This window comes from Chelmon rostratus, chromosome 1 (assembly GCF_017976325.1).
Source record: "Chelmon rostratus isolate fCheRos1 chromosome 1, fCheRos1.pri, whole genome shotgun sequence".
In the NCBI taxonomy this organism is placed as follows: domain Eukaryota; kingdom Metazoa; phylum Chordata; class Actinopteri; order Chaetodontiformes; family Chaetodontidae; genus Chelmon; species Chelmon rostratus.
In genome coordinates, this window is record NC_055658.1 from 2,971,048 (window position 1) to 2,998,904 (window position 27,857).

Consider the following 27,857-nt stretch of genomic DNA (forward strand, 5'->3'; position numbering starts at 1 on the left):
ACTGGAGGATGGATTAAGGCATTTCTACAGCTCCTCAAACATGGGTACATGATACTATTCATAGGCAGCAGCCAGAGAGAAAGGTATATCACAGCCTTGCAAAGACAGCTGTGTTTAAAATCCCTCCTTCCTCAGCTGGAAGAGTGTGATTTAATCTTTGCTGTGTTACAGTGAACTGAAGTAAGAAATCAGTTCTGTAAGCTGCATCAGAACTGTGAGGACATCCAAAAAGTACAACTAATGTTCTTTCCCATACTTTTTGTTTATTATGTTTAGCTACCATCTATTTATATCACGAAATCCTGTTGCTCTTTGTTGTAATATGTCTACTGCTGGACTGACCCAGTTTCTCCACACGGATAAATAAACCTCTATTTCACTTATGTTTAAGTCTGGGAATAGGCCGAGCTACAACTGCTGCTGCTGCTGCTGCTGCTGCTGGGGGTGGTGGTGGTGGGGTTGGGGTTATCTGATGCCACAGCAGTTTCAGAAACATGGCTTTAAAGTTGTTATTTATAGAGTTGTACAGTGAAGAAGGATAGACAGCAACCGCTCACACCTACGCCAAGTTCAAGGATGTGAAACTGCTTCAGTGTCACTGTCCTCATAAGTGGGGTTACAGCTTTCAGCACTCCCTCAATGCTGATAAAGAAAGAGTTCATCTTGAAATTTCAATTTGAGTTGGATTTAAATTACAGAAATGAGGACTTGAAAGTTGATCTGGACTTGATTGCTGTGAGATCAGAATTATTATTACTTGAGAGTTTCCACAAAAGACTTAAAATCAGCTCTGGAAGATGTGACTGTTAATTAGGACCATTTTGTTGTTGGATATTTTATTTTGTCTCAGTTGACAGTTGTACAGTCCTGCTTGTGCTAAGATAGGACCATAACACCCTGGACCTCTTTCTCCCTACTGGCTTCCTCTGGATCAAACAGCAGAGAAGTATAAAGTACATTTCCTTCCCTTAAAGCAAACATACCAGTCTTAGTTGATAGAAAATGCAAGGTTTTGGAGTTTGATAACTTTACAATGACCGTTTTTGATCTAATGACTCAGATTGGACAGCAGTGCCCTCCAAAACCAGACCATGTCTCCATGGATGTGCTGCCACTATGGTTTATGCTCTGTTAGGATTTGGCTCAAAACTACTTTGCTTCTGACAGACAACAGCCACAATCCACATGAGCAGAGGCCTCGTCAGGTAAACAGACACATGGCTCGTTTAGGCACCTGAACAGTTGACTGATGCTGATGTTTTTCTTGGGAGGATAGTCTCCACATGTTGGAGCATTCCTCGGGTGATATGATGATAAAGATTTTTGCTTCAATATGGAGAAGCCTCTTGATTTGTCAGGTTTTACACTCACTGGATTAACCAAAAATGCTTATATCTGGTTGGTTAACAGTTTCTCAATTGATCCCTTCATTTATCTAACAAAAAAAAACAAAAAATTCCCTATTTCCTGCCTCTCAAAATGTATGGATGTGCTGCTATTCTCTGTTATATCGTTGTACATTTTTAGGCAAAAATCTGAATCGATGAATCAAAAAAATAATCAACAGATTAAACTATAATGAAAATAATCTGTAGTTGCAGCCGTTACAGCTGTAAATGAACTAATGGCAAATATCTTCTCCGTACTGTCATATGTGCTAATATGAACAGATCCATGATAAACTAATGTTTGCCGATGACATCAGTTGGTCCCTCTTTCATGCTCCACATGATCCTCTGTAAAGTAGATCATCTGCAAAGCTTCTACATTCCCATAACAGAACGCAAAGTGCTGATTTTACTGAAACTGCAATGGCTCCTTTGGGTTTTAATGCAAGAACTTCAGGTTAACTCCCATTTAAAACACTATTTGTTAAACAAAGAGAAATGGGTGGATATCTATTATGGTGACTGTTGTGGCACAATGGGAAACAGTGCCTCCACCTATCCTGTTCCTGCCACTGCATTCACAGATGCTGGAAGCTGTTGGATGCACCAGTACAATCCAAATTGTCCACTGCCACTCCACTGATACTAACAGGAGAAAACGTAACCCACACAAGGACATGGTATCAGGGGACTTTGCTTGGCTTGAGCGTCAACTAAAAACAAGCTGCTGATTTAACGACTCAAATAAAACTGACAGCTAGTGCCACTCTGCAGCCGTGACAAATGAACGGTGTGTGCACGCCTGTGTGTGTGAGCCGAGGCAGCCTGGCTGACTGATTTGCAGGTTTAAGGACAGCAGCTGTGACTGGATAGTGTTACATATAGCCTGGACCATATGGAGATCAGTGTCACACAGGCAAGCCATAATACATGTGTGGTGAGGTGTGTTTGTGCATGGGCGAGACTGGCTTTTCCCACTTGAGGTGTCACTGAGCCTGACTGGACATCACATTTAAAAAAAAAGCTTTTCAGCATAATAACATCCAGCAGCTGTCTGGAAAGGAGAAATGAAAATCAGCTAAATGGCAATAAAAGGTCAAAGGTCCACTCTGGCTGGCAGCCAATCACAGCTTCACTCCCAGTTTAAAGTCATCCGGGGTACACGCTATGTGCTTCCATTAAACATCAGAGTGTGTGTGTGTGTGTGTGAAGTCTGAACAAATACAGACAGCCTGATCACACTCCTAGTCAGACTTAAGATAAAACATGCAGGAAGCATATGAGTGTGTGTGTGTGTGTGTGGCAGAGTGGGTACCAGCCTTGCTTTTTTTCTGACTGCTTCAAAGAGCAGTCAGCTTGGAAACTTGGATGTGGCAAACCAATATCTGGTAAACTTTGAGCTGCTAATAAAACTTCTAGGAACTCTAATAGACAGAAGCCTCGTGTTTCAGACTGAATCCCAGCAAATACTCCAGCTGATGAATCCTAGGCTAACAACAGTCATTCACACACTATCTTCAACTGAGTTTATTTCAGTAAATGTAATTACTCCACTTAAACTATAAATGTGTCCCAGTTGTACAGAATTCTAACCATACTTGGAGTCTGTGGTATATTTATTGCACCCTGGAAAAATAATGCCATTTAAATTCTAATGCTGTTCTGTATTTAAACATGGCTCTTATTTTCACACTTTTGACCATCATTTCTCTCGTCTATAATAACACTGTACTGAACAACTCGAGTGAAGAGGCCAGGCTTTAAATGTGATGGATGTTTGCCCAACTTCTGTTGACCCGTCAGACTTCATTCTAGTGATGCAATAACCTCCGCGATTTATCAGAGTAGTGCAGTGGAAATGTAGTGAGTGGGATATTCACTATGTAAAAATAAACTCGTCAGTGCTCTCTGTTGGACAAATCATGTAACGAGATGCTGTTACTACATAAACATTTCTACTCACATTTCTTGTTACTTAACAGCTCACACCAATACCAAAACATCTATAATAAGCCAAAAATGTCAGCCATGCTGATGTATCTATATATCTATACTGGGGAGTACAGTCTAATTATTAGTTATAAGTGACAGGAATGGTGGAAAAAACTACAAAACTAAGACCCAAGCTGGCTGTTATAAAGCAGAATTATGCTTCAGAAATGCCAGCATATATAAGATTGCTCAACTTTTGAGTGTGGTGTTGATGAACGCTGTTGTCCCACAATGCAATGCACAGGAGAAATGGTTACTCACAGCTGGAAAGAAGTCAAGAAACTGTTGACAGCGGCGTGGTGGCTGCTGGGACTGCTCCGAGGAAGAAAAAACCTGCTCTTTCACTGAGTTTTCACATTTGAAATTGGCACGAGTGGTGCAGTTCGGTTGACGTTCAGTCTTGCATCATTTCCCATTAGCTTCTAACAGCACATTACTCTAATTTCTGCCACAATAGAGCACTGTAAACATACTGCAAGCACATAGTATGTGCTCCCTTGAATTAGTGTAAGGCTTGAAACTGGGACACAGTTTCTCATCGCCCCTCAGCCCCTCACCCTGACAAGTCCGGGTCTGGAAAGACTGCAAGAGGCTGCAGGTTCAACTGCTGCAGCTGCCTCTGGTTTTTTTCCATATAAACCCACCATGTGTCTCACAGTGTCTGTACGCAGCTGGACAATGATCTGCTCATTCATTGTAGGTCAGCTGAATGCTTAAACTGTCACTGAGGATATATTGAGGAAATAAAGGAGCACAGTCTACTTTAAGAGCTGGCTTCAAGCCTGTTTCTGCTGAAGAGTCCAGGACCGAGCCTGAACCCCTACCTGCACACTCACTTTACATAAGAGCATTATCCAAATGCCTCAGCTAATGTGGAACTTCAGAGCTCTGAGCGGAGAAATTCATATTTTCTTTAGCTCCCCCTCCACAAGGAAGTCAGAGGTCAGGCTCTGCTCCAGAACAGCAGACGTAGAGATGGTGAGAGTGTGCAGGATGGAGGTGTAACCTCTTTGTTGAGGATGGATGTTTGCACATGTTGTGTTGTAATGTAGTTGGTTTGATCTCTTTTAAAAATCTACTTTCTGCATTTTATTTTCCCAATGTAGCTTAAAGGTCGGAGGAACCGTTTCATTCCACTCGCTCTGACAGTATCACACTCAAATCAAGATTTGAACACAGTAATACTGTAAAACCCTTCAGCACATGTTGAGCGTGACAGTTATTCTCTGCCTTGGAAATAGCAGCTTAACAAAAAGAATCTTACCTCACAGTCAATTTAAGCTTTTCCCTGACCTTACAACCAAATCGCTCTTTCAGATCCTTAACATGCAGTTTCCCCTGTTTGTATCCTCTTAAAGTAGCTTACGTTTGTCTAAATGACTGTGTTTTTTATGCTGCATCTTTCAATCAAATGGAAATACTGTGCATGTCTTCTGATGCCTGACAGATTTATCTTTGGAATATGGGATTTCCCCAAGCATTTCAACTGAAGACTGGTGGGTTTGAACAGTGTTTAGCTGCACAGTGTGGCTTTAAACTGGCCTGACCCACTGGCAGGTCAGCGGGGCTTAACATATTCACTACAATGACTGATGAGACAGGAGCTGAGGATCATACTCAGAGGCACACCAGCAGAGAGGCTGCTGTTCGCCTCTCCAGGTCAAGCTGCTGAAATCCAACCTGCCTTTTCAGCGCGTTTAATGGAATGGTCTGGAGCTCAGCTGCTTGGATTGAATGACACGAAAACTATCAATAAGTCCAAAAAATGAAGATGGATTTACCAGGCCGCCACAGGTGCTCACAGATGCCAGAGAGTCTGTGTGGTTGACGATGGAGCCGGAGTAAAAGCAGAGCTGGTTCGTGGACAAGCGGCTCACCGCTGCGCCCTGGTCCCTGCGCCTCTCCTCCACCACGAAGTCTCTGGACAGGAACTCGCTGTCCCGCGTCAGACTTAAATACAAGTTCCTTCCAAAAGCGGGCAGTGACAGAATTATATGATCCGGGTCAGAGTGTCCTCCCCCTGGCGCGTCCAGGGAGCGCTGGCCGCGGTGCCGCAGCGTGCGGGCAGTGTGGTCGGAGGACAGGTGCGCCTCCCGCCCGGACAGCAGCCTGGGAACCACTTCATCCGTCTCCAGCTCAGACTGGGCTGTGGGGAAGGACAGTCTCCATCAAACAACGGCTACGATGCGCAAACACAGCCTCCTGTCCTGACTCGGTGAACCGGCTGAACTGTCTGCTGTACTGCCCTGTGGCTCCCCCAGCCACGTCCAACCTCACAGTTCTACCGTGGTTTGCAGAAATCTGCAGCCTGCCACTATTAGAAACAGCGTGCAAGTCATCAGCAGTGATTACTCATTATGCTCACTGTCGCAGGGAAGCTCACAACCAGACAGGAGGAAAGAACTGTAGACTCCCTACAGCTGATCTTTGGTAACTCATCCAGCTGTCCAGCTGAAGAAGCGGATTGCTTTAACTGACCTATATCTAAGAGAAACAGGCGCAGGCTACACGGCACACAGCTCAAACGTAAAGAGTTCCAAGTCAGTACTTACCCGTCAGTCCGATGCAGAGGAGGGAGAGCAGCAGATGACTGACATGGCTGTTGTGCATGGTAAAGCGAAGCAGGGCAAACTAACTGGAAGAGGTGGATGGTTTTATTGTGAGGGGACTGAGGCGCTTTGCAAAGCTCTGGGCAGACTGCGCAACTTTCCCTAAGTTAGAGAAGTTGCAGTAAATCAGGCTGGAGGGACTTTGTAGCGCAGGACACGCCTATACCGCCCGGGCCGGCCTCTGCTGGTGTCAGATTGGCACCGTTAAACCGTGACCCGAGAGGAACCGAGAAGCCCCCGCCCGCTCATTGGCCACTGGCGCTGTCTGTTACTGTCGGGGGTTGAAACCCTACACGTGGTTCGAAGCGGAGAAAAAAAAATGCAGAGAGCTGGCTTTTAAGAGTTTCGTGTGTGCCTGCGTGCGTGCCTGCGTGCGTGCGTGCGTGCGCGCGCGTCGCCATTATAACCTCACTTTTTTGGCACTCAAGTTTTTATTTTGAAGAAAAGCTTTCGGCATGGCAGCAATGAAGCTTTCCATCATTTCAAGGTCTCAGGAGTGAACATTACGAAAAAAAAACATGGTGTATGAACTAGAAAAAAAGGAATAAATAAATAAGAAGAGTCAGAATAAGTGGGAGACACAGTCCACTATAAAACTAAATGAGAAGGACAGGATGTGCGCAGCCATCCCATCTTCCAACTACCTTTGAGCTGGACCCCTGCAGGCAGACTGTTATGGTGCTGAAGGCATCACACTCTTCATCACAGTTTGTCCAGCTGTCATGGATCAGTCGATGATGGATTTTCCATTTTTGTGAGCATCCTGAAGACTTGTCACCCATGTTGTCTTAAAGGTTGAGACTGAAAGCTCAGTAGAATTCTTGGGAACAGACGTTGACAAAACATCTCAAGTCAGGACTGAATTTTAAAACTCAAAATTTGAATATATTTGTTTTTTTGTGATCTGTCCCACAGTAATCATGAATCAGAAGTGATTGCTGAACCAAACCTACCACGACTTCCAAAGCCTTGATTCAGAATAGTCTGATAGCAACAAATGATGTCCTGGGCAATTGTGAGAACTGTGATAGACCACATACTTTAATCTAGTCTGGGTCTGCTTTTCCTGGTGAAGGAAGGGGAATCTTAATCCCAATACAATGATAATTAAGACAATAGTGTTCTTCCAACTTTGCTGCAATACTTGCAAAGTGACACAAAGCCCCTTCCATAAAGAAAGGGTTTTCCCAGTTTGCTGTGGATGAACTTGCTTTACCTGCACAGAGCTCTGACCTGAACCCCACCCAGCACCTCTGGGATGATCTGGAACACGTGATCAAGCCAGGCCTTATCACCCATCACAGCGCTGGACCTCTCCAATGCTCTGATGGCTGAATGGTTGCAAATCCCTGCAGCCAGGTTCCAAAATCTGGTGGAAAAGAGTGGAGGCTGTTAAACTGCCAGTGTGCTTCTTCACAAGTGCTTGTTGGTTGACTAGATTTGGAAACCCCCTCCCCCCACCTCTCCATCTGACAATTTCTGCAACTTTCTGAAACTGACAATCTAACATTAGCGCACACTTCACAGAAATGTGAAAGGAGTCAAGGTCTGGCCATTTCTCCCTGGCTCTTTGTTTTTCTGTCTATTTCTGTCACTGTTCTTGTGAACAACCAAGTGCAACACTATGAATGCCTTGCAGGAGAGACCGTCTGAAAATGTGCACCATTATCCCCACACTTAGAATATGACAGCTGGCTTTTCACTCCGGCTTTGAGTGGGGCCATTCAGAACACATATAAACACTTACATGTGACTGGTGTCATGTTAAAGGGAAAACCATGGATAAATACAGTCATATAGCAAGATGAATACAGATGAATACTCATGAAGGTCATTTGCATGGTTAGGTAAGAATGAAAATTAATTTTGGAGTGATGTTAATGGACAGTGCTCTCCATCACCATCATTAAACCACCAAATGGGAGAAAATCTTTGGGAAGAATGCTGTTCAACCTTCTAACAGAGTTCCACACACTTGGAGAACCAGCCTGTATCCCACAGCATTCAGTTCATATTGGGTGATTCCACACGTCATGATTTACAGTGGCAACATTCACTTCCACTGTCAGCGTGGTGGATGGACACACTACATCTGACTTTCTCACAGGAGGCCAGAGTTCCTGTCACAAACCAGTCTAATCTAATTATTGGATGGATCATTTTGAATAGTACTTCACACAAAATGTGAAATTGTACATTGAATTTAGCTCCAGTTTAACTAACTCCTTGTATCACAAGTTCCCAACAGCTCTAAATTAAGAACACAAAGAGAATGCATTTCAATTACAAGAAAAAGATAAGACATTACAAGCAATTTCACTCAGCCTGACCAAAGTAAATATCTTCTCACACCTTGCAACAGTGCAGCCTGCTGTTTCCAATGTACAATCCAATCAAACAGGACCTTGCATGCGGTTTACCTTCAGCTGTTGAAGGATTGATTAAGTGAATACCACCAGTTGCCGTCAGTGCACTCTAAACCAAACCCCGGAGGATGAGTTACCAGCTGGCCCAATGAGGCCGGAGCCCATTGCCCTCTCACCGCGGGGAGTTGACCCAGGGGTGAGACCTCTGAAGACCCCTGGGCACTAAGCAAAATATTACAAATCAAACATATAAGACAAGGTAAGACATTAATTTATCCTGAGGAAAACTGCTGTATACCAGTTGCAGTACAAAGTAGGAAAGAGTTATTTTTTTTTCAAAAGGTTCATTTCACATAATGTCCGTTTATTGCACATTAAATCCATGGTGTCCCATAAACCAGAGAGCTGTAATGACTATGACCCAAGAGAGGACCAGAGAGATGAGGAAGATTTCAGCTAACAGAGCATAACAGAGCTGAAATGGAAGCGCTCACGCCTCTGCTGCCTATCTCTCTGCCTGAGGTTCATTGTTGTCGAGTCTGATGAAAGTTTGAGGAAAGGATTTACTGTGGGACACTTGGTGCATCGCGGTGGTAGCAGCCTGTGGCTGAAGGTGCTCCTGTGTGTGACGAGTGCACCGTGGAGAGGGTGAGAGTCTTTGTCCATGATGCTCTACAGCTTGCACAGCATCCTCCTCTCTGACACCACCACCAAAGAATCATGCTCCACCCACACCAGAGGCAGCCATCCTGATGAGCCTAAATATTAGTGAGCCAGTCTGAGTGAAAGGATGACAGCATAATGTCAAATTCATAAGAAATATATGTGGAGAAACATTAAATGTTTTCTTTTTTGAAAATGAAACTATACTGTATTTGTGAGCTGCTGTTACAGATTTATGTCTTCTTGGGCTGCGAGCCACAGATACAGAAGAAAAAAGTACTGAAAGGACAAAATAATACATCACCTCACTTATTCTTTTAAATGACAAAGCAGCAAAAATCTTATTGGCATCAGTTCACACATCTATAACCAAACTAGAACTTTCTTCAGCTCTACATAAGTAGACTCCTGAAGGATGAAAGAATAAAAGAAATTACACTATCCAAGTGTAAGAGTTCACAGTTTTGATTTATCATTATGTACAATAGGACTGAAGAATGAAATGCAGTTGTTGCACCCTCCATGTTACATTCAGAAAATGTACAAACAGATGTTTAAATTAGAATGCAACCAATAAAAGTGGCAATGGAAAGAAAGTATAAAAGTAGCACTAAATGACATTAAAGGACTATATTTGCTATATATAGACATGCAAAAAAATGTTTAAAGGTGTCAGCACTTCTGACATATGTTTCTGTTTCTTTGTATATCACACGTTAAAAACATGAAATACACAGAGCTATTTGTATGAAATTTAACACAACACACAGCGCTGCACTCAATTTAAATTTACTTATATGCAAAACAATAAAATGTTAAGAAACAAAGATGCTGTTACTTGCTCTAATTTTTCATAATGAGGCTAATTTGGTTCTGGTTATTTCTTTACTCTGAACTGTGGAGCTTGTTAAAGGGTAAGTTCACATTTTTTCAAGCTTGTTTAATACAACACTTACATACCCATATGTGTATTGAAAGAGTTTTTGTCCACTGTAATTGGAATTGCTTGCTGAACAGCAGTGTGTCGCTAACCTCTCTTTTTGAAAGTTTCAGGCCTGTTTCACTTCTGAGCTTAATGTATTCTGTTGCACCTGCAACCACACCCAGCAATGATGTCACAGGGTCTTGGAGTCCACTTGTGCTTTACTGCAGCAGGGTGCGAAGTTAACCACTGGGAGATTTTCAGAGCGTATTAAGCTACTAGGAAGTGGTTTGTACTGTGTTGGCCAGTGTCTAATTTTCTGTTATTTTATGCTATGCAGCAATTTCCTGCAGCAATTTTCTGCATATATTTTCCATATACCTGGTATAAACAGAACTTTGTGGTTTATACATCACCCCCCAGCGAGCCAACCCTGTGTGGACATTATCTGTAATTGGTTTGGGAATGGAAAGAATGTGTTTGAGTGTGCATGCAAACAAAATTATTTCAGCAGTTTTTGAAGGCTGGCTGACTCCCACACACACCTACAGCACTTCAGGCTACAGACTCTAGGAATTACCACCATTACTGACTTGAGTCGAGAATGAATTTTACACAGAGACATGAAGGGTTCAATAAATCATGTGCAATGAGTTCAAGGTCGTATTTCATGTAAATGTGGTCAGGGAGGAACCTTCATCATATCAAATGGATGACAACGATTGGCTGATAGGATATTTCGTCAAAGGCCAACATCTGGCCCATACTGGTGTGATGGTCAGGGTGACAGCTTCAGCTTATAGCAATCACACTTGGCATGTCTGTGTGGTCAGCGACGTGCATTTTTCTCTGGAAATTCAGTGTTTTGATCTGAACGTCTCTGTCAGAGCACAGCACAGTGCTCAGGGGATCTCTGCTGAACTGACCACAGATGACGCTTCATTTTCCAGGCTGATAGAGCATAGCCTTGTGTTCTGCTTTGAGCTTTATAATCACCGGTCTGCCAGACTGGTCAGCTCACATTTTTGATACAGACCTCACACCATGGCAACACCATGATGTTGTTGTGTGTGAACGTGTGCGATTCTGGACATTTTTGACAGATGACTTTCATTCTTTTAACACTGCTAAAGAATTCAACCTTATTTTCAGTTCAGTTTTTGTTGAAATTCAAAGTTCATTCCAAATTGGGTGGTGCAGGAATGGTTCCTGAAACACGGAAATATGTGCAACAATGGCCTCGTCACCGTCTGAGCTCGAAGAAACGCTGCATTGGACAGACTGAAACACCCATTTATTGCTCCCAAAGCGATCTCAGGTAAGAGGCTTTTGTCTAGACAGACATTTAATGTATTGTTTGTTACTGTATAGTGTATGCATGGTGTGGTACTGTAAGCTTTATTGTCACTGTATTGTTCTGAAATTAACGAGCCGTAAGTTCTGATGTTGCTGTTTGAGAAACCTCTATCATTGTACTTACTGCTTGTTTCTATGCTCTTTACATGTTATGTTGATTGTGTCCCCCGCCATCGGGTTTTGTTTTGTTTTGTTTCAGTTTTCTGCCACAGCAGTAAAGCCGATAAGCTGCACTGTATCAGTATCAGTCACTGGGCGTCTGTGTGATAAAGAGACAGTCACTGAGTCTTTCCGTGGAAATTAGGATCTCCTCTGCTTCACTTTGCGCACCTTTTCTTTCTTTCTCTTTTACTAACCCATACTCGCACACATCTGCACGCCTTTACAGACATTCACATACACACACTAAAGGTGCAGATAGCGGCAGTATAACTCAGCTGTGCTCACTGCCAATAAGTAAGTAAACAAATGCTATATTACATTTAAAGAGCAGTTGTAAAACAATTACAAAAAAGTCTATAAACATGCTCACAGTAAGTATATACTATAGTGTGCAGTTGAAAATAAGTTATGCCTTGGGTTCACTGCTTAATGCCAAGCCTCACTTTTCCTTTCATTTGTAGGGGCCCCAGACCTTAAATAAACCCTAAATTAATATGGTAAATGCAAACAGATTACACGTAAAGCTCAGTTTATTTGCCAGGCTTAGTGCTACTCGGCTGATGAAAGCAGTTGAATAATGTCCCCAGTGCAGCTTTGGCTTGGAGACTACATCTATTAAAGAAAGCCTTCATTAGAGTTGTGGAGTTTGTCAGATGAGGGTCTTTATCAGTCAGGAACCGTCTAACAAAAGACACTATTGAATGCGTTATGGAAAATGCAGCTTTTTTTTTTTCTTTTAGCTTAACCTATAATAGGAACTAAAAGTTAGGATATCTCAGCCTCTGTTGCTTTAGGCAAGGAGCATGATGTTGGCAAAATTATTTTGTACCACTGGTTTGTTAAGGGGCAGCTAAGTTGGTTTTATTGGCAATTAAATTCACTTATTACATGTACATCCTGAGTTTTAATAATCATTACAATGAAAGTTGGCTATAACATATATTATTGAGGGGGTCATTTCTTCAGTGGTTTACATCCATAGTAAGTTTCATTCAATCCAGCCAGAAATTGTTTCCATTTTTCAGTTAAACATGTGGTGAGAAGTCTGATCCTGCTTCATTATTTGACAGAGAAAAGCAGGGTGATGAGCACCATCTTGTGGGAAACAGTGGAATTATGACCCAAGAAGACTGATTTCCAAAAGGAATCATATGACAATGGGTACTCATCCACAAAAACAATTGCACTACATACTATTTTTCCCCTAATTTACAGTTACAAACAGTTTGATATTTAAAACTTGTAATAAAATGTGTGTATGTATAAACTGCTGAACCTTGGTTAAGTCCTCCGTTGTACAACCCGAAGTGGTCACTGTGACCTCTATACTACTTCACATGCGAGGAGGCTCAGACTGTCTAGCTGTAAAGATTAGAAGAACTTGGGTTGTCCCAGTTTCTTGAGATGCTGAATGGAGACTGGATTCTGTTGCCTAGACCAGACAGCTGAGAAGAACCACACACAGCTCTCCTGGTGACCTTGTTTTCTAGTGTATTACTCTACACTGTTGGAATTGTTGTAGTAGAAGTTGTGTAGCAGTTTGTAACAACACTTAAATGAAAACCCTTATTAAGACGTTGAAGACTGACCCAAAAGTACAATTTTATTCATCAAGACTACACTACATGTCATACAACATCCTGGACTTGACAGGACTACATTTGCTGTGAGCTAAAAGAAATATAAAGGCAGAATACATTTGGCATAAAACATCTCACTCTTCATCAACTGTTTTTTAAAATGTTGCTGAAATGTTTGTCCATGACTCCCAGGGTTTGATCTGACTATCAATCATATCATCAACACATATACCCCCACTCCGTTTTTCCATATAATAAATAAGCCTACAGCCAGTGTTTCATGCTTATGTTTGAGTTAAGTGAAGAGCAGTAACACATCTAATAACTCTTTGGCACAGCATTATTGATGTTAGGCAAGAGTAAACTTCAACAAATGTCTGTCTTGGATTTAGAAAACTGAAATCTAGTGACCGTACAGTAAAGGTGATACACCTTTCAAACTCACAACAGGTATTATCAAAGATCTGTGATGTTGAGCTCATCACAGCAGTCAGTTTCAACAAGTCCTCCAAATGAAACGTTCTAAAAGAAAACTTCTTGTCCACACTCTCTAGAACGACGCATAGAAGCCTCTTCTGATATGACGGTGTTCGACGTTTAAATGCACATCAGTGCATACGGCAGGAGGTGACCTCTTCACCGTCCAAATGCACTGCAGTCGATACAACAGAGAGAGTACACTCATACAGCTGTGACATTCAGTGCTGACTGAGACTGTCTGCTGTTCAGTGGCACTTCAGTCTGTTTGTGGTCCAAGCTGTCATTTTCAATACAGTACAAAACTAGCCTATACATGGTTAATAGCTCAGCAACCTATTATTTACTGCAAGTATCCAATTAGGATTGTCTCAGTCATCGGTGGTCTTTTAATAAGCTTTTAACGAGGAAGTAACATACTGTGAATCACTGCTGTGCTGACAACGTCACACACAATCAGTGACAATGCTGATTCATTGTAGTCAGTTCTGTTAAAAGGTCTGTTGATTGAGATTTGTTCAAACATGTACTGAACATCTCTGTATCAAAGGCTGCTAAGAAACAGAAACATAAAATAAACAACAATATTAGATTCTTTTTCAAAAAGCTATTGTCCTTATCTAAATGGATCACACACAGCAGGGCTGCATTCTGAATGATTTTTTTATTACATCTGTATCACAATTCACAAGCTCCGGTCTCACATCGGCGCTCTACATGTGAAAATGGAAAGAGTGATGGTGATATTTAGCTAACTATAAAGCTAAACAAGCTAGCAACAAGTATCTTCCTATCTTTTACTTTTTTATGCATAGTTTAAATTTAGGCATGAACATCAATGATACCTCCAGAAAGTATACAAAAAAATTCTCCCTGCTTCCAGTCTTCAGCCCTAAGAACCTAAAGAAGTTGGTAGACCCCTAACAGTCAGTAACAGTGTTACTGAATTTCATTCATCTCTCTGTGACCATAAATAAGTGGTGTGAGCCAACAGAGGCCAGCACGACTTGATGGATGAAACAGTGAGGTGAAGTGGCTGGAAGAACGTTCCACAGTGCACCAGCTCTGCACCTCACAAGAAACATGGAACAAATTAGACGTGATGATAAGCACAGCAGGGTTCATGCTTTGTTTGCTTGTTTGGTTTCCTGGTCTCTTTGACTCTTTGAGTTCAGTGATCGCTGCCACTGACAACACTGTGGAGGGGAGCGCAGCCAAAAACATCTCCTCTCCTTGAGCATGTGTGCAGTTCAAAGCACTGTGAGAACAGTGAGGCTTATTTGGGCTAGGCTGTTTTCCAGCATCTGAAGTAATAAATCACATATTTTGCTAACTTTTGGTCCATATCGGAAGAAATGTATTCACCGTTGTTCTATTCTCACATCCTCCACTCAGACAGAATCATACTGAGCACAGGTCAGTACACAGTCTTTGACTGGCAGATGTTCTCTGGTGGAGACAAGCATCCAAAGCAGGATTTCTTGCCCTCCTTCTGATCAACTGTCAATCCATTGCCAACCTTGTGCTGTTCCTGGCCTTCATCCTCTGACAAGCTGCTATCTTCCTCCTCTTCCTCTTCATTATCACTTCTCTCATCTCTGGTCAGCTGGGACATAAGAAAGAGAGAAATACAGTAAATGTACAGAAAGAAAAAAGCTTGGTGGGGAAGGGGGTCAAAGAGGGAAAACTGGAGGGAGTGGGAGTGTGTGTTCGGCAAATACAACAAGCAGCTGGTGGAGCCAGCAGCCAAAGGCAAAGAGAACAAAACATCCACCTGAAAGCAGATTTGGAACCTGAGCTGCAGCAGAGAACAATGAGCTGGAGAGTTGGTCTGTCAGTGGAAACAGTGAAGCTCTGTATTTACTGCTTTCTGTTAACTGCCTTCAGAGTCACTGCGCTCTCTGGTGTGCTGTTCTATCACAAACATATCTTTTCACACTAAGTCAAAAACAGCAGCAACTGTTGGTCTGAGTCGCCTTTTTCCGGTGAGTGTGGATGTGTGTCTTGAATGCTATGACTACAGTCAAGTCCAACAGGGCAAGAAGCACAAGCAGTCAGACGATGAGGCTGGTTGAAAGGTCACACTTGTGAGGTAAAATTAAACAAAGGTTGCTTTGAACAAACTTCTGATGCTGCTATTTTTCTGGTGTGGACAGTCTCAAAACCTAAAGTCAGTGTACCAGAAATGATGGAAGGTTAAAGTTAACCCCTTACATAAATTCAGCTTTAGGGTACAATTATCATGTCAAATGTATTCCAAAAGTATTGTGGAGAGAGAATGTAAGTGAACAACTTGACAGTGTTTCAAGACCAGCCAGCTTTTTGTCCTGGGGGCATCAAAGACCAATTACAATCCAGCAAAGAGTGAGTTCATCCAGTCAGGTACAGGAGAGTTTATGTTCCTGATCTGACAAACACTCTCATTGAAACGATGCCTTCTGATGCCTCATTGGCTTTACTAGACCTCAGTGAAAAAAGTGGCAATTGTTCTGTGGCGTTACCATCTAAGTTTTCTCACATTGAAGATCACAAAATATCAAAAGATGACAGATGATTGTTGCTGAGCAGACTTACAGAGCCAATCAGAAACTTTCGGATCATGCATAGAATGAGGTAGGCCCAGAATATGTGCAGACAGAGAAGGACCATCAACATCACGTTGAAGAAGTAGTAGCCGAAGAAGGCAGGGTAGTGGTGAACAGGGTAGACCCATGTACAGTGGATCAGCCTGCAACGGGAGAACACAAACGAGTCAAAATCTCCAATATCCAGGGTTCAGATGTGTAATTAGATTATGTTGTGTGTTCTATTGGTACAAATGAAATGCAGTTATAACTTTTATGTGAGCAGATGGGGGTGAGATGGGCTAGATGTTGACCCAAAAGAAGGTTCTGGATAGAAGACAAACCAAATTCTCCGACCTATAGTCTAGTTTTTATATACGTGTTTGACAAAGACCTTCAGAGCTTCAGATATTAGCCTGTCTCATCATATCTCTCATTACCACAATAGAATGTCCTATCAACACAAACTACAGCCAAATTACCCCAAATTGACAATATAACTGAGTCAACACCTTTCTAAAACAGGTTCAACACAAACTGAGCAGGAGAACGTTCATGAACGCAGGATCTTGTACAGGGCATTACAAACAATTGAACTAACTATTGAGTCCAGCTATGGAAGGGTTCACATAATCAAGTAATGATTGCTGGAAGAGGCGACTGATACGCACAATACTGTAATATGGAGTGTTCAGTGTGAGGTCAGCAACACAAATACATTCTCAGTTCAGTTTCAATGTCAAAATCTAACATAACCTGTGGGAAGCAAATGAAACACCATATCATGCTTTAGAGTTTACAATCATTTTGCATGCTCATGCATACACAAATACATATGCAGATTTGCACACACATGCAAGCATGCATGCACACACGCGCGCGCACCACACACACACACACACACACACACACACACACACACACACACACACACACACACACACACCTCATTTACGAGCTTACCAGAATGGGTAGATGATCAGTCGTGTTACCATAAACACTATGGCAAACAGAACAAAAAGAGTTTTGCAGGTTTTCTCCCATTTGGCATAGTTGAATAATTTGGCAGACTAAAAGAAAAAGGAGTTGCATTGTTATCAACCACATTCAAACACACACAGCACGTTTAAAGCAAATTACCATCCACTTCCTGCAGTATCACACTCACTGGTCACTATAAAGCTTTTATGGTGTAATGGTATAATCTAACCCAGCCAGGATTCCATTGGACTTATGTTATTATAGACAGTTCTGCCACAAAATGTGTGTCCAGTGTCAACATTCATTGCCAATGCAGGCAGTTGTTTGTTCTTTACGCAGAGAGGCAGAAGGTGGGAGTATGGGTTATGGCAGGTCACATGGACAAAGTGGTGTACAACAGATACGAGTGATTGAAAGGCACAAGCAGATGTCATATTTGTAATTACTGGCCCTTGAAAATGAAACAAAAAGTGCAAAATGGGTGGTTTGGGGGCCCCACGCAGTCCCTCAAAGTATATGCATTTCCATATTTCCTGCTAAAAATGCAATATTATATTAATGTTGTGCCAAATTTCAAGGGCTCTAATATCATCCGAATCCAAGTGTGGCAATCCAAGAGTGCAAATTGGTGCCATTTTGAGATGCCAAAATGGTGATTTGGGAATTGTGTGAAAAAAAAGGTGTATATGTGGCCATATTGTGTGTAAAGTTTCTTTCATGTTGTTATAACTGAACAAAATATGAGGCTAATCATGACTAGTTTAATACCTATGCGTATACAGAGCACTGAAAAGAAACTGGGACCTGCCTGGTACATCTGATTATTAGCATCAGGTATGATTGATTTGGGTTGTTCCCCAGGAGCAGAATTGGAGACACCTGATCAAGATTATATCATTGCATACAAGTGATGTCTGTGAAGATTCTAAGTCCTCCAGGTCATCGTTATCCAAGCAGGGTCAAGAGATGCGAAATGATTTCACATTTCTACCACCAAAGCCCAGTCACTCTTCATTCAACCATCCTTGGATAAGGAGTCCATCAGATGATATCTGTTGGGTTCCAATAGTACATGTAGACCATCTATCTCCACCTCACTTGCCATATTATTACAGTGCAGAGATGTGTTTGATTAAACATTAAGTTTATTATGAGCTATCATTTCAGTTTATGTTTTAAGATTGTGTCTCAATCCATCAATCCAGGTCCATTCATGGAGGCAATATGGAAGGAACGTGTTTTACACGCAAAATGCTTACATATATATAAATCTGTGTGAAGCATATATATATATATATATATATATATATATATATATATATATAGAACAAAGTAGAACAAAATCTAAAATTTAACAAAAACATCTATCTGGTTTGACACGGAATGACCTCACTGTTACCATCACCACATCTGGGTACAAAAGTTGTAGAAAGGCACTTCCATGGTCATGTGCTACAATACTGAGCTACAGTATCAAATGACTTTATACATACTAGGAGTCAACCATTTAGCACTGGGCAGTAATATAGAGCTACATTCAGGAGACGTTCTACTTTTATACATTTCTTTTCCTTCAAAAACCACTAATAATACTACTACTAGACCTATAGTACTACTGCTAACAATAAAAATAATAGAAAAAGCAGGTTTGAATAGAGAAAGGCTGGAGTGGAGAGCAGTAAAAGTGCTTTCAGGCAGCGAGTGGTTGCCGTGTTCATTGTTTTCACTGTAAACATGGCTGCCCTTCCTCTCCTTGCTGCTGCTATTCTTGTGTATGCACAAGGCTATGTGCCACTGCATTCACTCTTTATGGTGGTTCAGCTCTTTTTCAACTTGCTTGTGTCTGCTGCCATACAGAAAATCTATGTTCCCTGGAGGCAGCATCTTTGGCAACCACTTGCTGTCTGAAAGAACCTTAAGTTATGAGAGCCACAGGATCTTTCAGTTACCTTAGCTACACGTTATTTGCCATAACCACAATATTTCCCTGACCTTAACCATAGTTTCCATACACTGATATTGTAGCAAGTAAAAAATGAATAAAATGTTGGCATGGAATATAATCATGGGTTTGTCGGGTCATCCAGTATCAACATGTTCAGTTCATGCTCTATTTAAACCCATGTGTGGCTGTGACTGACCTCCAGCAAAACATCGGAGGCATCGTGGACCAGCATGACCAGCGTTCCTATACGAATGTAGTTGACACACCAGGAAAATGATAACAGGACCAGCGTGGCCAGGTGGTGGATGATTTGCTCCTTAAAGTCCTGAAGGAGGAAAAAAATAAAACCAGTCAGCTGCCATGGAGAACACTCACAGTCTTTACCAAACCACTAACCCTGAGTCCCACCTGCGCCAACTTGACTATAATGTTATTTACATTATTAAATTGTTGGTCTGAACAAAAATTCATACTAAGTTTGTCCTGAGGGTGGTGCTAGAGGGGATTGTTGAAATCAAAGGGGCTGATAGTCTGGGAAGCTTCAATATTTGTAACAAATGTCAAAGCAATCTACCAATTAGGAGCCAAGGTCACTTTTCTTGGTCACATGGAAACTTTGTCCTGATGGTGCCAGTCAAGGAAGGGTCAGGAGCCTCACCCCACATGAATCACTTTTATTTATTTATTTTATTTATTATATATATCATTCTATTAACATTATTTTTTTGCCATGATAATTCCATGTTATGAGTCAAATGTATTTTTCTCATCATGTCAAAGATTCTACTTGAAAAGGTCACACACACCCTTTTGCTATGGTACTGGTTTCTGAAGCTGCAGGATGAAATCAAGTTGCTTATCTACAGTTTAACGCTGTGTTGCTGAAGTGGTTTGTAGAGCACCAGTCTCTTTTTCAAGTGTGTGAAAATACACACTCAATTGCATTTGAAAAATATAGGCATTTTGGCAGTTTGCTTTGCAAGTTAGTTGGTCTGTACTTAGGTTAGGAACCATCCCTCAATCCAACTGCCAAACAGTTGGATTCTTCTGGCTCGCTAGTTAGTCTTCACTTGTGACGCATAGCATCCTATCTAACTTTGGTAAAGGAGTGCTGTGTGAATCATATGGATATGAGCTGAAAGCTTTTAACACCACTTTCACAAGTTCTAGTTAGCAGTTCAATCTGATATGTCCAAGTCACGACGCAGAGGAAAATCTCATCATTAAAGTTATGCATCATTATGGGCATGGACGCTTAAAGTGACAGCTAGCCTCTAGGTTGCAGCAACCAGGCATCATTTGGCCAACCTCAGCTCCAACCTTGCTCCGCCTCTTTGCCCAGTTGTGGATTAGCCGGGGTTTTTCAAAGTCAGGCACCACCAAGATGGAGATGGCTGAGACCACTGTCACTGAGCTTCATATTGGCCCTTTAGAAACCTGTGGATAACGTCATGGAGACTAATCCATGTTTTTTAAAGCCTATGCTTCCTATGCACTGTGTTTGATAATACAGCTTTAACACGCTGGCAGGTTCCTTTCATTTGCCGTTTTATTATCTATGTTCTGTAAATAAATTTGCATTTTGGATTTGCATTGTGGACATAGTCCTTTTATGCAAATTTATTGCGTTTAAATTTTGTGCTAAAGCAGATGACATTTAACTCCTTCATGAAACGTGGCAGCTGTGCAGAAGCTACAGTGGAAGTGGGGGCCATTCTACATAACCATGACAACACAAATAACTGACATGAAAATGTCTAAATAAAACAGTATTTAACCTAATATAAAATGGTAGGAGCCAACAAACTGATCTAATGTAGTTTTAATATAACCCCCCAAAAGTCTTCGACTACATATGTCACACTGAAGAAAATTGCATCATTCTTTTCTTTTCTTTTTTCTTTTCTTTTGTTTTTCTTTCTCTGGGCTAGGACCCCCATGCACCCTACTCTAATTGTGCCTGCCAGAATTTTGTCTTGCATAACAACAGTACAAAGGGAGCTGGTCTGTATTGAGACAAGAAGCGGGACCAAGCATCAAGTCTTGTGGTATGTCAACATAAAGGACGTGCTCTACCTGAGATGCTTAGCTGCCTAGACGCATGTTCACCATGTGAACGGCTGGCAACAGATCCAGCAAGATGAGAACTGATGACTGCTGTGCCCTCGCTGACCTCAGAGTTACTATCACTGACAGTGGTAGTAACCACTATGAAATGCCAAAAAACCAAATAAAATTAATTTTTAGTCTTGGTTTATTTAGTTTGTGGCCATGCCCTAAGCTTAAATTTACAATCACAAATGCATGTAGGTAATTTATGCATCAGGCATGCTGGAGATTGAGCCAAGCTGAAATCCTGGCCTCAGACAATCACTACTCACCTTTCTCTTGACATCAAAGGCAACGCTGAAGAGAAGAGAGCCATAGAAGCTCATTTCCAAGATATAATACCAGTACTGAGACTCCAACATGGTCTGCAGACAGAGAAACAGAAAGAGATGCACGACATGTAACATGAAGCTACAGTGAATCTGAGCCACACAGACAAAAGATTTGTCCCTGAAGGCTGTTCTCTTTGTCTAACCCCTTTAGCTGGAGGGAAGGAAGTGTAGATGAATCTGTTGTTCACTCAAAGACGTCATCTCACACTCACTCTGTTTTTCAAAGGCAAGTACAGCCTGATAATGAAGCTATGGGATACACCCGTCACAGCTGAATGACAGCATAGAGTTTGTAGTGAAGGTTTCCTCAACAAAGAACTGAGAACCAGAGAGGCAGAGTGGACTGGTTATAGTGAGGCAGAGAGGCTGAGAGGACTGGTTATAGTGGAACAGAGAGGCTGAGTGGACTGGTTATAGTGGAACAGAGAGACTGAGAGGACTGGTTATAGTGGGACAGAGAGGATGAGTGGACTGGTTATAGTGGGACAGAGAGGCTGAGTGGACTGGTTATAGTGGAACAGAGAGGCTGAGAGGACTGGTTATAGTGGGACAGAGAGGCTGAGAGGACTGGTTATAGTGGAACGGAGAGGCTGAGAGGACTGGTTATAATGGGACAGAGAGGATGAGAGGACTGGTTATAATGGGACAGAGAGGCTGAGAGGACTGGTTATAATGGGACAGAGAGGATGAAAGGACTGGTTATAATGGGACAGAGAGGCTGAGAGGACTGGTTTTAGTGGAACGGAGAGGCTGAGTGGACTGGTTATAATGGGACAGAGAGGATGAGAGGACTGGTTATAATGGGACAGAGAGGATGAGAGGACTGGTTATAATGGGACAGAGAGGATGAAAGGACTGGTTATAATGGGACAGAGAGGCTGAGAGGACTGGTTTTAGTGGGGCAGAGAGGCTGACATTTTCTGATGTTAATATGATGATTATGGTGTATTAGGAAAGCATACAAACCTGCTTTGGAAAACCTGTCCATACCTCCCGGGTGTCATAAAACCATTCTTTCTGCAAAAACATGGAGAGAAATTGTGATTATACTTGTAAGATATGTTTGAAATACTGAAAGTAAAGCTTTTGTGAAATATACTTTGCTGTGACTGCTCTCTCAAGTTGCTTTCACAGTGAAGTTTTGCCTTCAGTAAAGTCTCGTTTTACAATAATATCAGCTACTCACATCGTACAAAGCTACTATTCCTCCGATGAAGGCCAACAGGTAAAAGACAAACCTCCAGCTGCAGGAAGCAGAGGGGAGAAGACCATGTATAGACTATGGATATTGGAGATATGGTAATATTATCATCACACACACAGAGTAGTGACCTGGCCTCTCTGAACTTCTTCAGGACTCCAGGACGATCCTGACTGCGTCTCCTCCTGAACCAGCGCTCAACTTGTCTCACAGACAAAGTGCTTTTCTTTGACAGCCCGTCAATGTCTGCCTGGAAGGAAGGGAACCAACATGGTCGCATTTTGTGTTGTGAATGAATGAATGGTTTAACAGTGGGGTTTGTACCAAATGAAGAGGCCTTGTTATTGACAGGCCAGAGAAAATCACATTGCAGTAATTTTAGATCATTTTGTTTTCCACATACAACAACAGAGTCATGAGCGGCATGTCTCCTGTTTCAAAAGCCAGGAAGAGTCAGGAAGTGTTACATGAAAACACAAAACAAAAGTGGCTCAAGTAGTGTTTTCTGTGGGATACCACTACACCTTCAAACATGAGGGCTGAATTCTTGTTTGTCTTCTGTTACTCATATGTGAGTGAAACTGAACAATCACCTGCCCCCACAGACCAATAGGGTCCTGAAGAGTTAAAACTGGCATTGGTCACATCTTAAAACCAACATCATTTCACAATATAATTCGTGAGATGTGCTTTTTCATTTGGGTGAACTGACTCTTTAATCTACAGAATCTTAATATGAGATAAAGGTTCTTGTTTTCATCGTTTTGGCTGTCAGTTATAGCTTTTTCATTAACTCAGAGGTGAAACCCAAAGACGAAGCACCCAGTATGTTTATTGCACTTTTGTTCCATATCCGGAGCTTAGATGTGCACAGTGCGGTTGCTTGTTCTGGTGAAGTTAATGGAAATGTTGTGTAAACAATGTTGATATTTAAATACCACATTAGTCACATGACGGATATTTGAGTGGAACGTTGTTTACCTGAGCAGGATTTCTATAGTGAGTCGTATAGTAGACTTCCAGGATGGGGTTATGCTCTGCTTTCAGATGGACTCTCCGCTTTATACCAGCAGAGACTGCCAGGGGTGTTGCTATCCACCTGAAGCACAGCAAACACACACAGGCTTCAAGTCTAACAATGTGAGTGTTTTAATGTTATACATGCAGTATATGATGAATCAGACCCAATGACCCAAACCATTTCTCATGTCTGTACCTTCTGACCTCTACCCTGTCTGTGCATGGCTCGCAGCCCCAAATCCATCAGACCTTATTGACGTATATCTTTAAACTTATAGTCTTTTTTTTAAATGCTCAGCAATTTATACTATGGTGCTCTTGTAGTAACTCTAACTCACTCAAAATAAACTACAGTGTGTCTTTGTGTGTATGTGTGTATTCATGGTCATGAGGGAACAAGTCACCCCGTGCAACAGTGTCTCTCATTGGTGTGTTTTAATAGTTTTTGGACAACAGTGGAGCTCTATTGCACAGAGGAAGAAGATGGATTTACATAAAATACATGTTTGCAGGATTCACTCATCGTTGCTTTGAATATCCTTGAAATTGTGATATACTCTCTAATCTTCCAACACAGAGTGATGCACTGTCAGTACAGTGTAACCGTATGGGAAAGGAGGTGCAGTTTGGATCTTACCTTTCAAACAGGTATCTGATGAGTAAGAAGGCAAAGGCATAGGGGACAGTGACATAGAGATGTGAGGCTTTTGCATAGACCCGGCCCTCCCTGTCCTCCAGGTCAGCCCACGTCAGGTTCACAGGCAGCCAGATTCTGTCCCACCAGAACCACTCATACAGCGTGTCAAACATCCCTCCACCCTGACAGAGCCGCCAGGACACAGAAACACAAGAAGAGTAAATTAGTGGATAGTAACTACCAACACACATTCAGCACTGTCTGTGGCTAATGTCTGGAAGGACGTGACTATGATATGACTGATGATTCACATCTCACAATGGACCAGAAAACAAAGAGGTGATGAGGTGATATCTAAAGAACCTTTCTTTTAGCACTGAATTTGTCAACACGGTTCACCTCCAATCTAGAAATTCCTTTCAACGTCACCATAGACCCTGACCTCAGAGAAATCTGGACTTTACTGCATTTGTACCCAAATGAAGTGCTGTTCATTGTCCGTATGAGTATAAAGAAACAAGCAGCCTGCAGCCAGGCACTGATACTACAGTTACTGTAATGTACATAAAGGCCTATTTCCTAAACAAATGTTGACCCAGCGATCCCTCCCTTACTGTAAAGATCACTAGAGAGAGAGAGACAGAGAGAGAGACAGAGAGAGAGAGAGGGAGAGAGAAAAAAAACTGACAATGAAAGCCTGAGCTGCAGCCTAACAACACACCACAGTTGAAGCAGTTAATAATGGAGACAATAAGTGATGTGTGTGCTTGTGTGTGTGTGTGTGTGTGTTGTGTTGGGAGGGAAAACAACATGTATAGAAGCACTGGACTAGCTCAGGCAGACAAGAAGTCTATTCAGTGGTCTATCAACCCGCAGTGGAAGCCAAGTTGTTGAGTCTCTGACTCATTCCTGTGGCCCCCCACAACAGGAGGACAAACAGGACTGTTAGTATTCCCCTGCAGTGCTCCTTTGAACACAGTCACTCAGTCAAAACACCAGGGGGGCACTGTGCCGTAAAGGCTCTGAGAGCCAGGTGGACAGCTCACCAGAAAAACAAGGATCTGCTGTTTGTTCAAATGTTCAAAACTAGACAGGCTTATGTTTTCCTGACAGGCAACCGCTTGTGGTTCATGAGGCAAGGGTAGAAGTCGTGCGGCTCTTTAGCACTGCAAAATCTCTTTGGGAGGAAGTTGCTGATGATGGCCGACCAAATATGCGTAAACACATCTGGATATTTGAAATCCTGATGTCTAATCTAGTTTAATAGTTTAGTCTTAATACAGCCTCTTGTTGTTTGTTTGTTAAATTCTAATAATCTGCTGTATTACAGCATCAGCTTCGTCAGCCTGTTATTAGCTTGTCTTCGTATTGTCAGTGCTGATATGTTGACCCCTCACCACATTAGTGGATCAGTTTTAGCTTGCTGCATGTCTACTGATTGCCTGCGGTCCTGTTTTAGTCACTGCAGAGACAGACTCTGTGACCCACGCACAGCCCTCTCTGCTCTCCTGGATTCAGCTGCATTATATTTATAATTCTAATGAGTGTTTGCAACTTGTTATGCCATGACACTGACAGACCGCTGTAAATCAATGGCGGGACAGTCCTTTTCAACTGTGGCTCATAATACAGTATAAGCATTTCCACTGAAACCTACAGGGGATTCACTCCCTTACGCACCTGACAGAACGTGCTGAGCCTCTGGTTGACTCAAAGTGTCAGCAGTTAGCTGTTCTGGGCATGTTAAAAAAATAAGGAAGTGTGTCTTTAAGTAAACAGCAATAACACAACATTTTAAAGCATGCAATAAAAGCAGAATATTTGCCTCTGACATGAGGAACAAAAGGTGGAAGTCTCATTGAGTGGAAATATTCAAGCAGCAATTAAGAAGAATAAAACGTCTGAATCGTCTCAAAGAGCTGTTTTTCATGACCTCGGGCTTTACAAACACACTGTAAAAACACTTCTCTTGACTTGTCTGCTAACTGTTGTTTGTTTAGTGCTTTGAGTGGCATTAATGGAAATTTTCCTCCAGTCAAAGTACTTGTCATTCCACCTTCACATAGCTGCTGGCGCTGCAAAGGTTACCCAGCAATGCAGGTCCTTGAAACTGTCAAACTGAGATAGAAAGCAGTTGTGAACATCTTAAAGCCCCACCACTAATCTTAACCCAAACCTTTTGATTTCAAGTGGGCAGACCACACAACTTGGATCTCACGGGATCTTTGTGTTGATCTTTGCGAGAACAGGGATGTCATTCATCCCAACTCAGCCATGAGAAAGCTCGCGGAGCCTAAGAGCAAACTTCAGCAACAGCAGAATCTCCTCTGATCAAACAAGTGCCCCCTGTAGCTGCAGGCAGCCCTGAACCTCTACCACCAGCACAGGAAATACATTTACACAAGAACAGACCAAACAAAATGTGGACCTGTCACTCAAATTCAAGCTCAAAACAAGCAGAGGGCTCTTCAATCACACTCCAAGGTCACAGAAAAACACAGGCTTACCTTTCCACTGTCAGTGCGACCAGAGAGAGCAGGTAAGGGCTGTTGTTTCCACACTGGCTGACTGCTGTGTTTGCTGTGGGAAATTAACACGGATGGTAAAATCCTCTATTCCCTCGCTACGACAAGCAGCCAGCCACTCTCTCTTTGTTTGACATTCTTTAGCGTCACACCCAGCACAGCCACAATTACCTGGGAAGGGTTTTTTTTTCTCCCCTCCAGGAAGTAGAGGGAGGTTAGCGGATTGCCACAACACACACAAGCTTTGCCCGCAAGGGGTCTAATAACCTTGTTTGTACTGTGTTCCAGATAAGAACAAAAGCAGGTTCTCACACAAAACAAACCTTTGAGGGGCAGAAGAGGCTACTGGGAAATTATGCTGACTTAAAAAAAAAAAAAAACAAGTCACCTGAGTGACTTTTACAAGAAATATGTATTTTGACATATAGTTTGTACTGTGTGTTGTCAAAGTAGTGAAAACACCCCATTACAAACAGTACAAAGTACTTTCTGCTGTTCCACATCATCTGATCCTTCAGGTACTGCACTTAAACCAGCTGAACTGCTTTAAGCATCTACAGTACACATCATCTGACTCACTGACGCTTCTACGAACTCTTACACTTCATGTGACACTTCATGTGCTTTTATTGCTTACACGTCATCTTAAGGCTGATGTATACTTGAATCAAGACGTCGTTCCCATAGCATAGATTAACGCACGAGTATAATTCGGGCTTTACACTTCAAATAACACCTGCGACTCCTTTTGTTGACCCCTTCACTTCAACTGTTTTCAGTCCTTGAATTTCAGCTCACTCTCAAACTGCTTCCAGCTCTTTCACTTCGAGTGATATTTCAGCTTCTACTCAGATAGATAAATAGATAGATAGACTTTATTTATACTTTATTGATAAATTGCAGTGCAGCAGCAGCATTACACACAGAATGCACAAAAATTTGTGAAATAGGACTATAAAGAACAAACTATACATAATAAAATAGCAAAAATAGCAAACAGTAGTGATAAAAAGTATTGTACAAAAAGG

The 27,857-nt window shown here is 42.0% G+C and overlaps 2 protein-coding genes across 4 annotated transcripts in view; both read right to left on the reverse strand.

Moving 5' to 3' along the window:
* The window catches only part of adamts17 (ADAM metallopeptidase with thrombospondin type 1 motif, 17), a 108,914-nt gene extending 102,848 nt beyond the window's left edge, over positions 1 to 6,066 (reverse strand). For both annotated transcript variants that reach the window (XM_041935492.1, XM_041935484.1), the window contains exons 1-2: positions 5,933 to 6,066; positions 5,162 to 5,526 (exon numbers count right to left, since the gene is read on the reverse strand). In XM_041935492.1, coding sequence (XP_041791426.1) covers positions 5,162 to 5,526; positions 5,933 to 5,990 — 423 coding nt within the window. In that variant the 5' untranslated portion in view covers positions 5,991 to 6,066. The remainder of the gene's footprint in view (positions 1 to 5,161; positions 5,527 to 5,932) is intronic.
* A 6,984-nt stretch (positions 6,067 to 13,050) lies between these two features.
* cers3a (ceramide synthase 3a) lies at positions 13,051 to 26,969 on the reverse strand. 2 transcript variants are annotated; one of them, XM_041934005.1, is made up of 12 exons: positions 26,812 to 26,969; positions 25,985 to 26,038; positions 24,305 to 24,486; positions 23,629 to 23,746; positions 22,779 to 22,897; positions 22,633 to 22,690; positions 22,413 to 22,463; positions 21,387 to 21,479; positions 19,202 to 19,330; positions 17,043 to 17,149; positions 16,090 to 16,243; positions 13,051 to 15,121 (listed from the first exon to the last, which is right to left on the reverse strand). In XM_041934005.1, exons 3-12 carry the CDS (start codon positions 24,475 to 24,477, stop codon positions 14,933 to 14,935), a joined length of 1,191 nt encoding a protein of 396 aa, XP_041789939.1. In that variant the 5' UTR covers positions 24,478 to 24,486; positions 25,985 to 26,038; positions 26,812 to 26,969; the 3' UTR covers positions 13,051 to 14,932. The 2 variants fall into 2 exon arrangements, with proteins under 2 accessions (XP_041789939.1, XP_041789930.1); XM_041933996.1 differs by lacking the exon at positions 25,985 to 26,038.
* Between the last annotated feature and the right edge of the window lie 888 nt (positions 26,970 to 27,857).

What these genes read in the sequence shown, in the direction of transcription:
- cers3a (XM_041933996.1), bottom strand. Translation starts at nt 24,477, where the DNA reads ATGTTTGACACGCTGTATGAGTGGTTCTGGTGGGACAGAATCTGGCTG. An exon ending in GGACAGGTTTTCCAAAGCAG is followed by an intron (nt 21,480 to 22,412) that starts GTTTGTATGCTT and finishes CTCTGTCTGCAG; the next exon opens with ACCATGTTGGAGTCTCAGTA. An exon ending in CCTTTGATGTCAAGAGAAAG is followed by an intron (nt 19,331 to 21,386) that starts GTGAGTAGTGAT and finishes TTCCTCCTTCAG; the next exon opens with GACTTTAAGGAGCAAATCAT.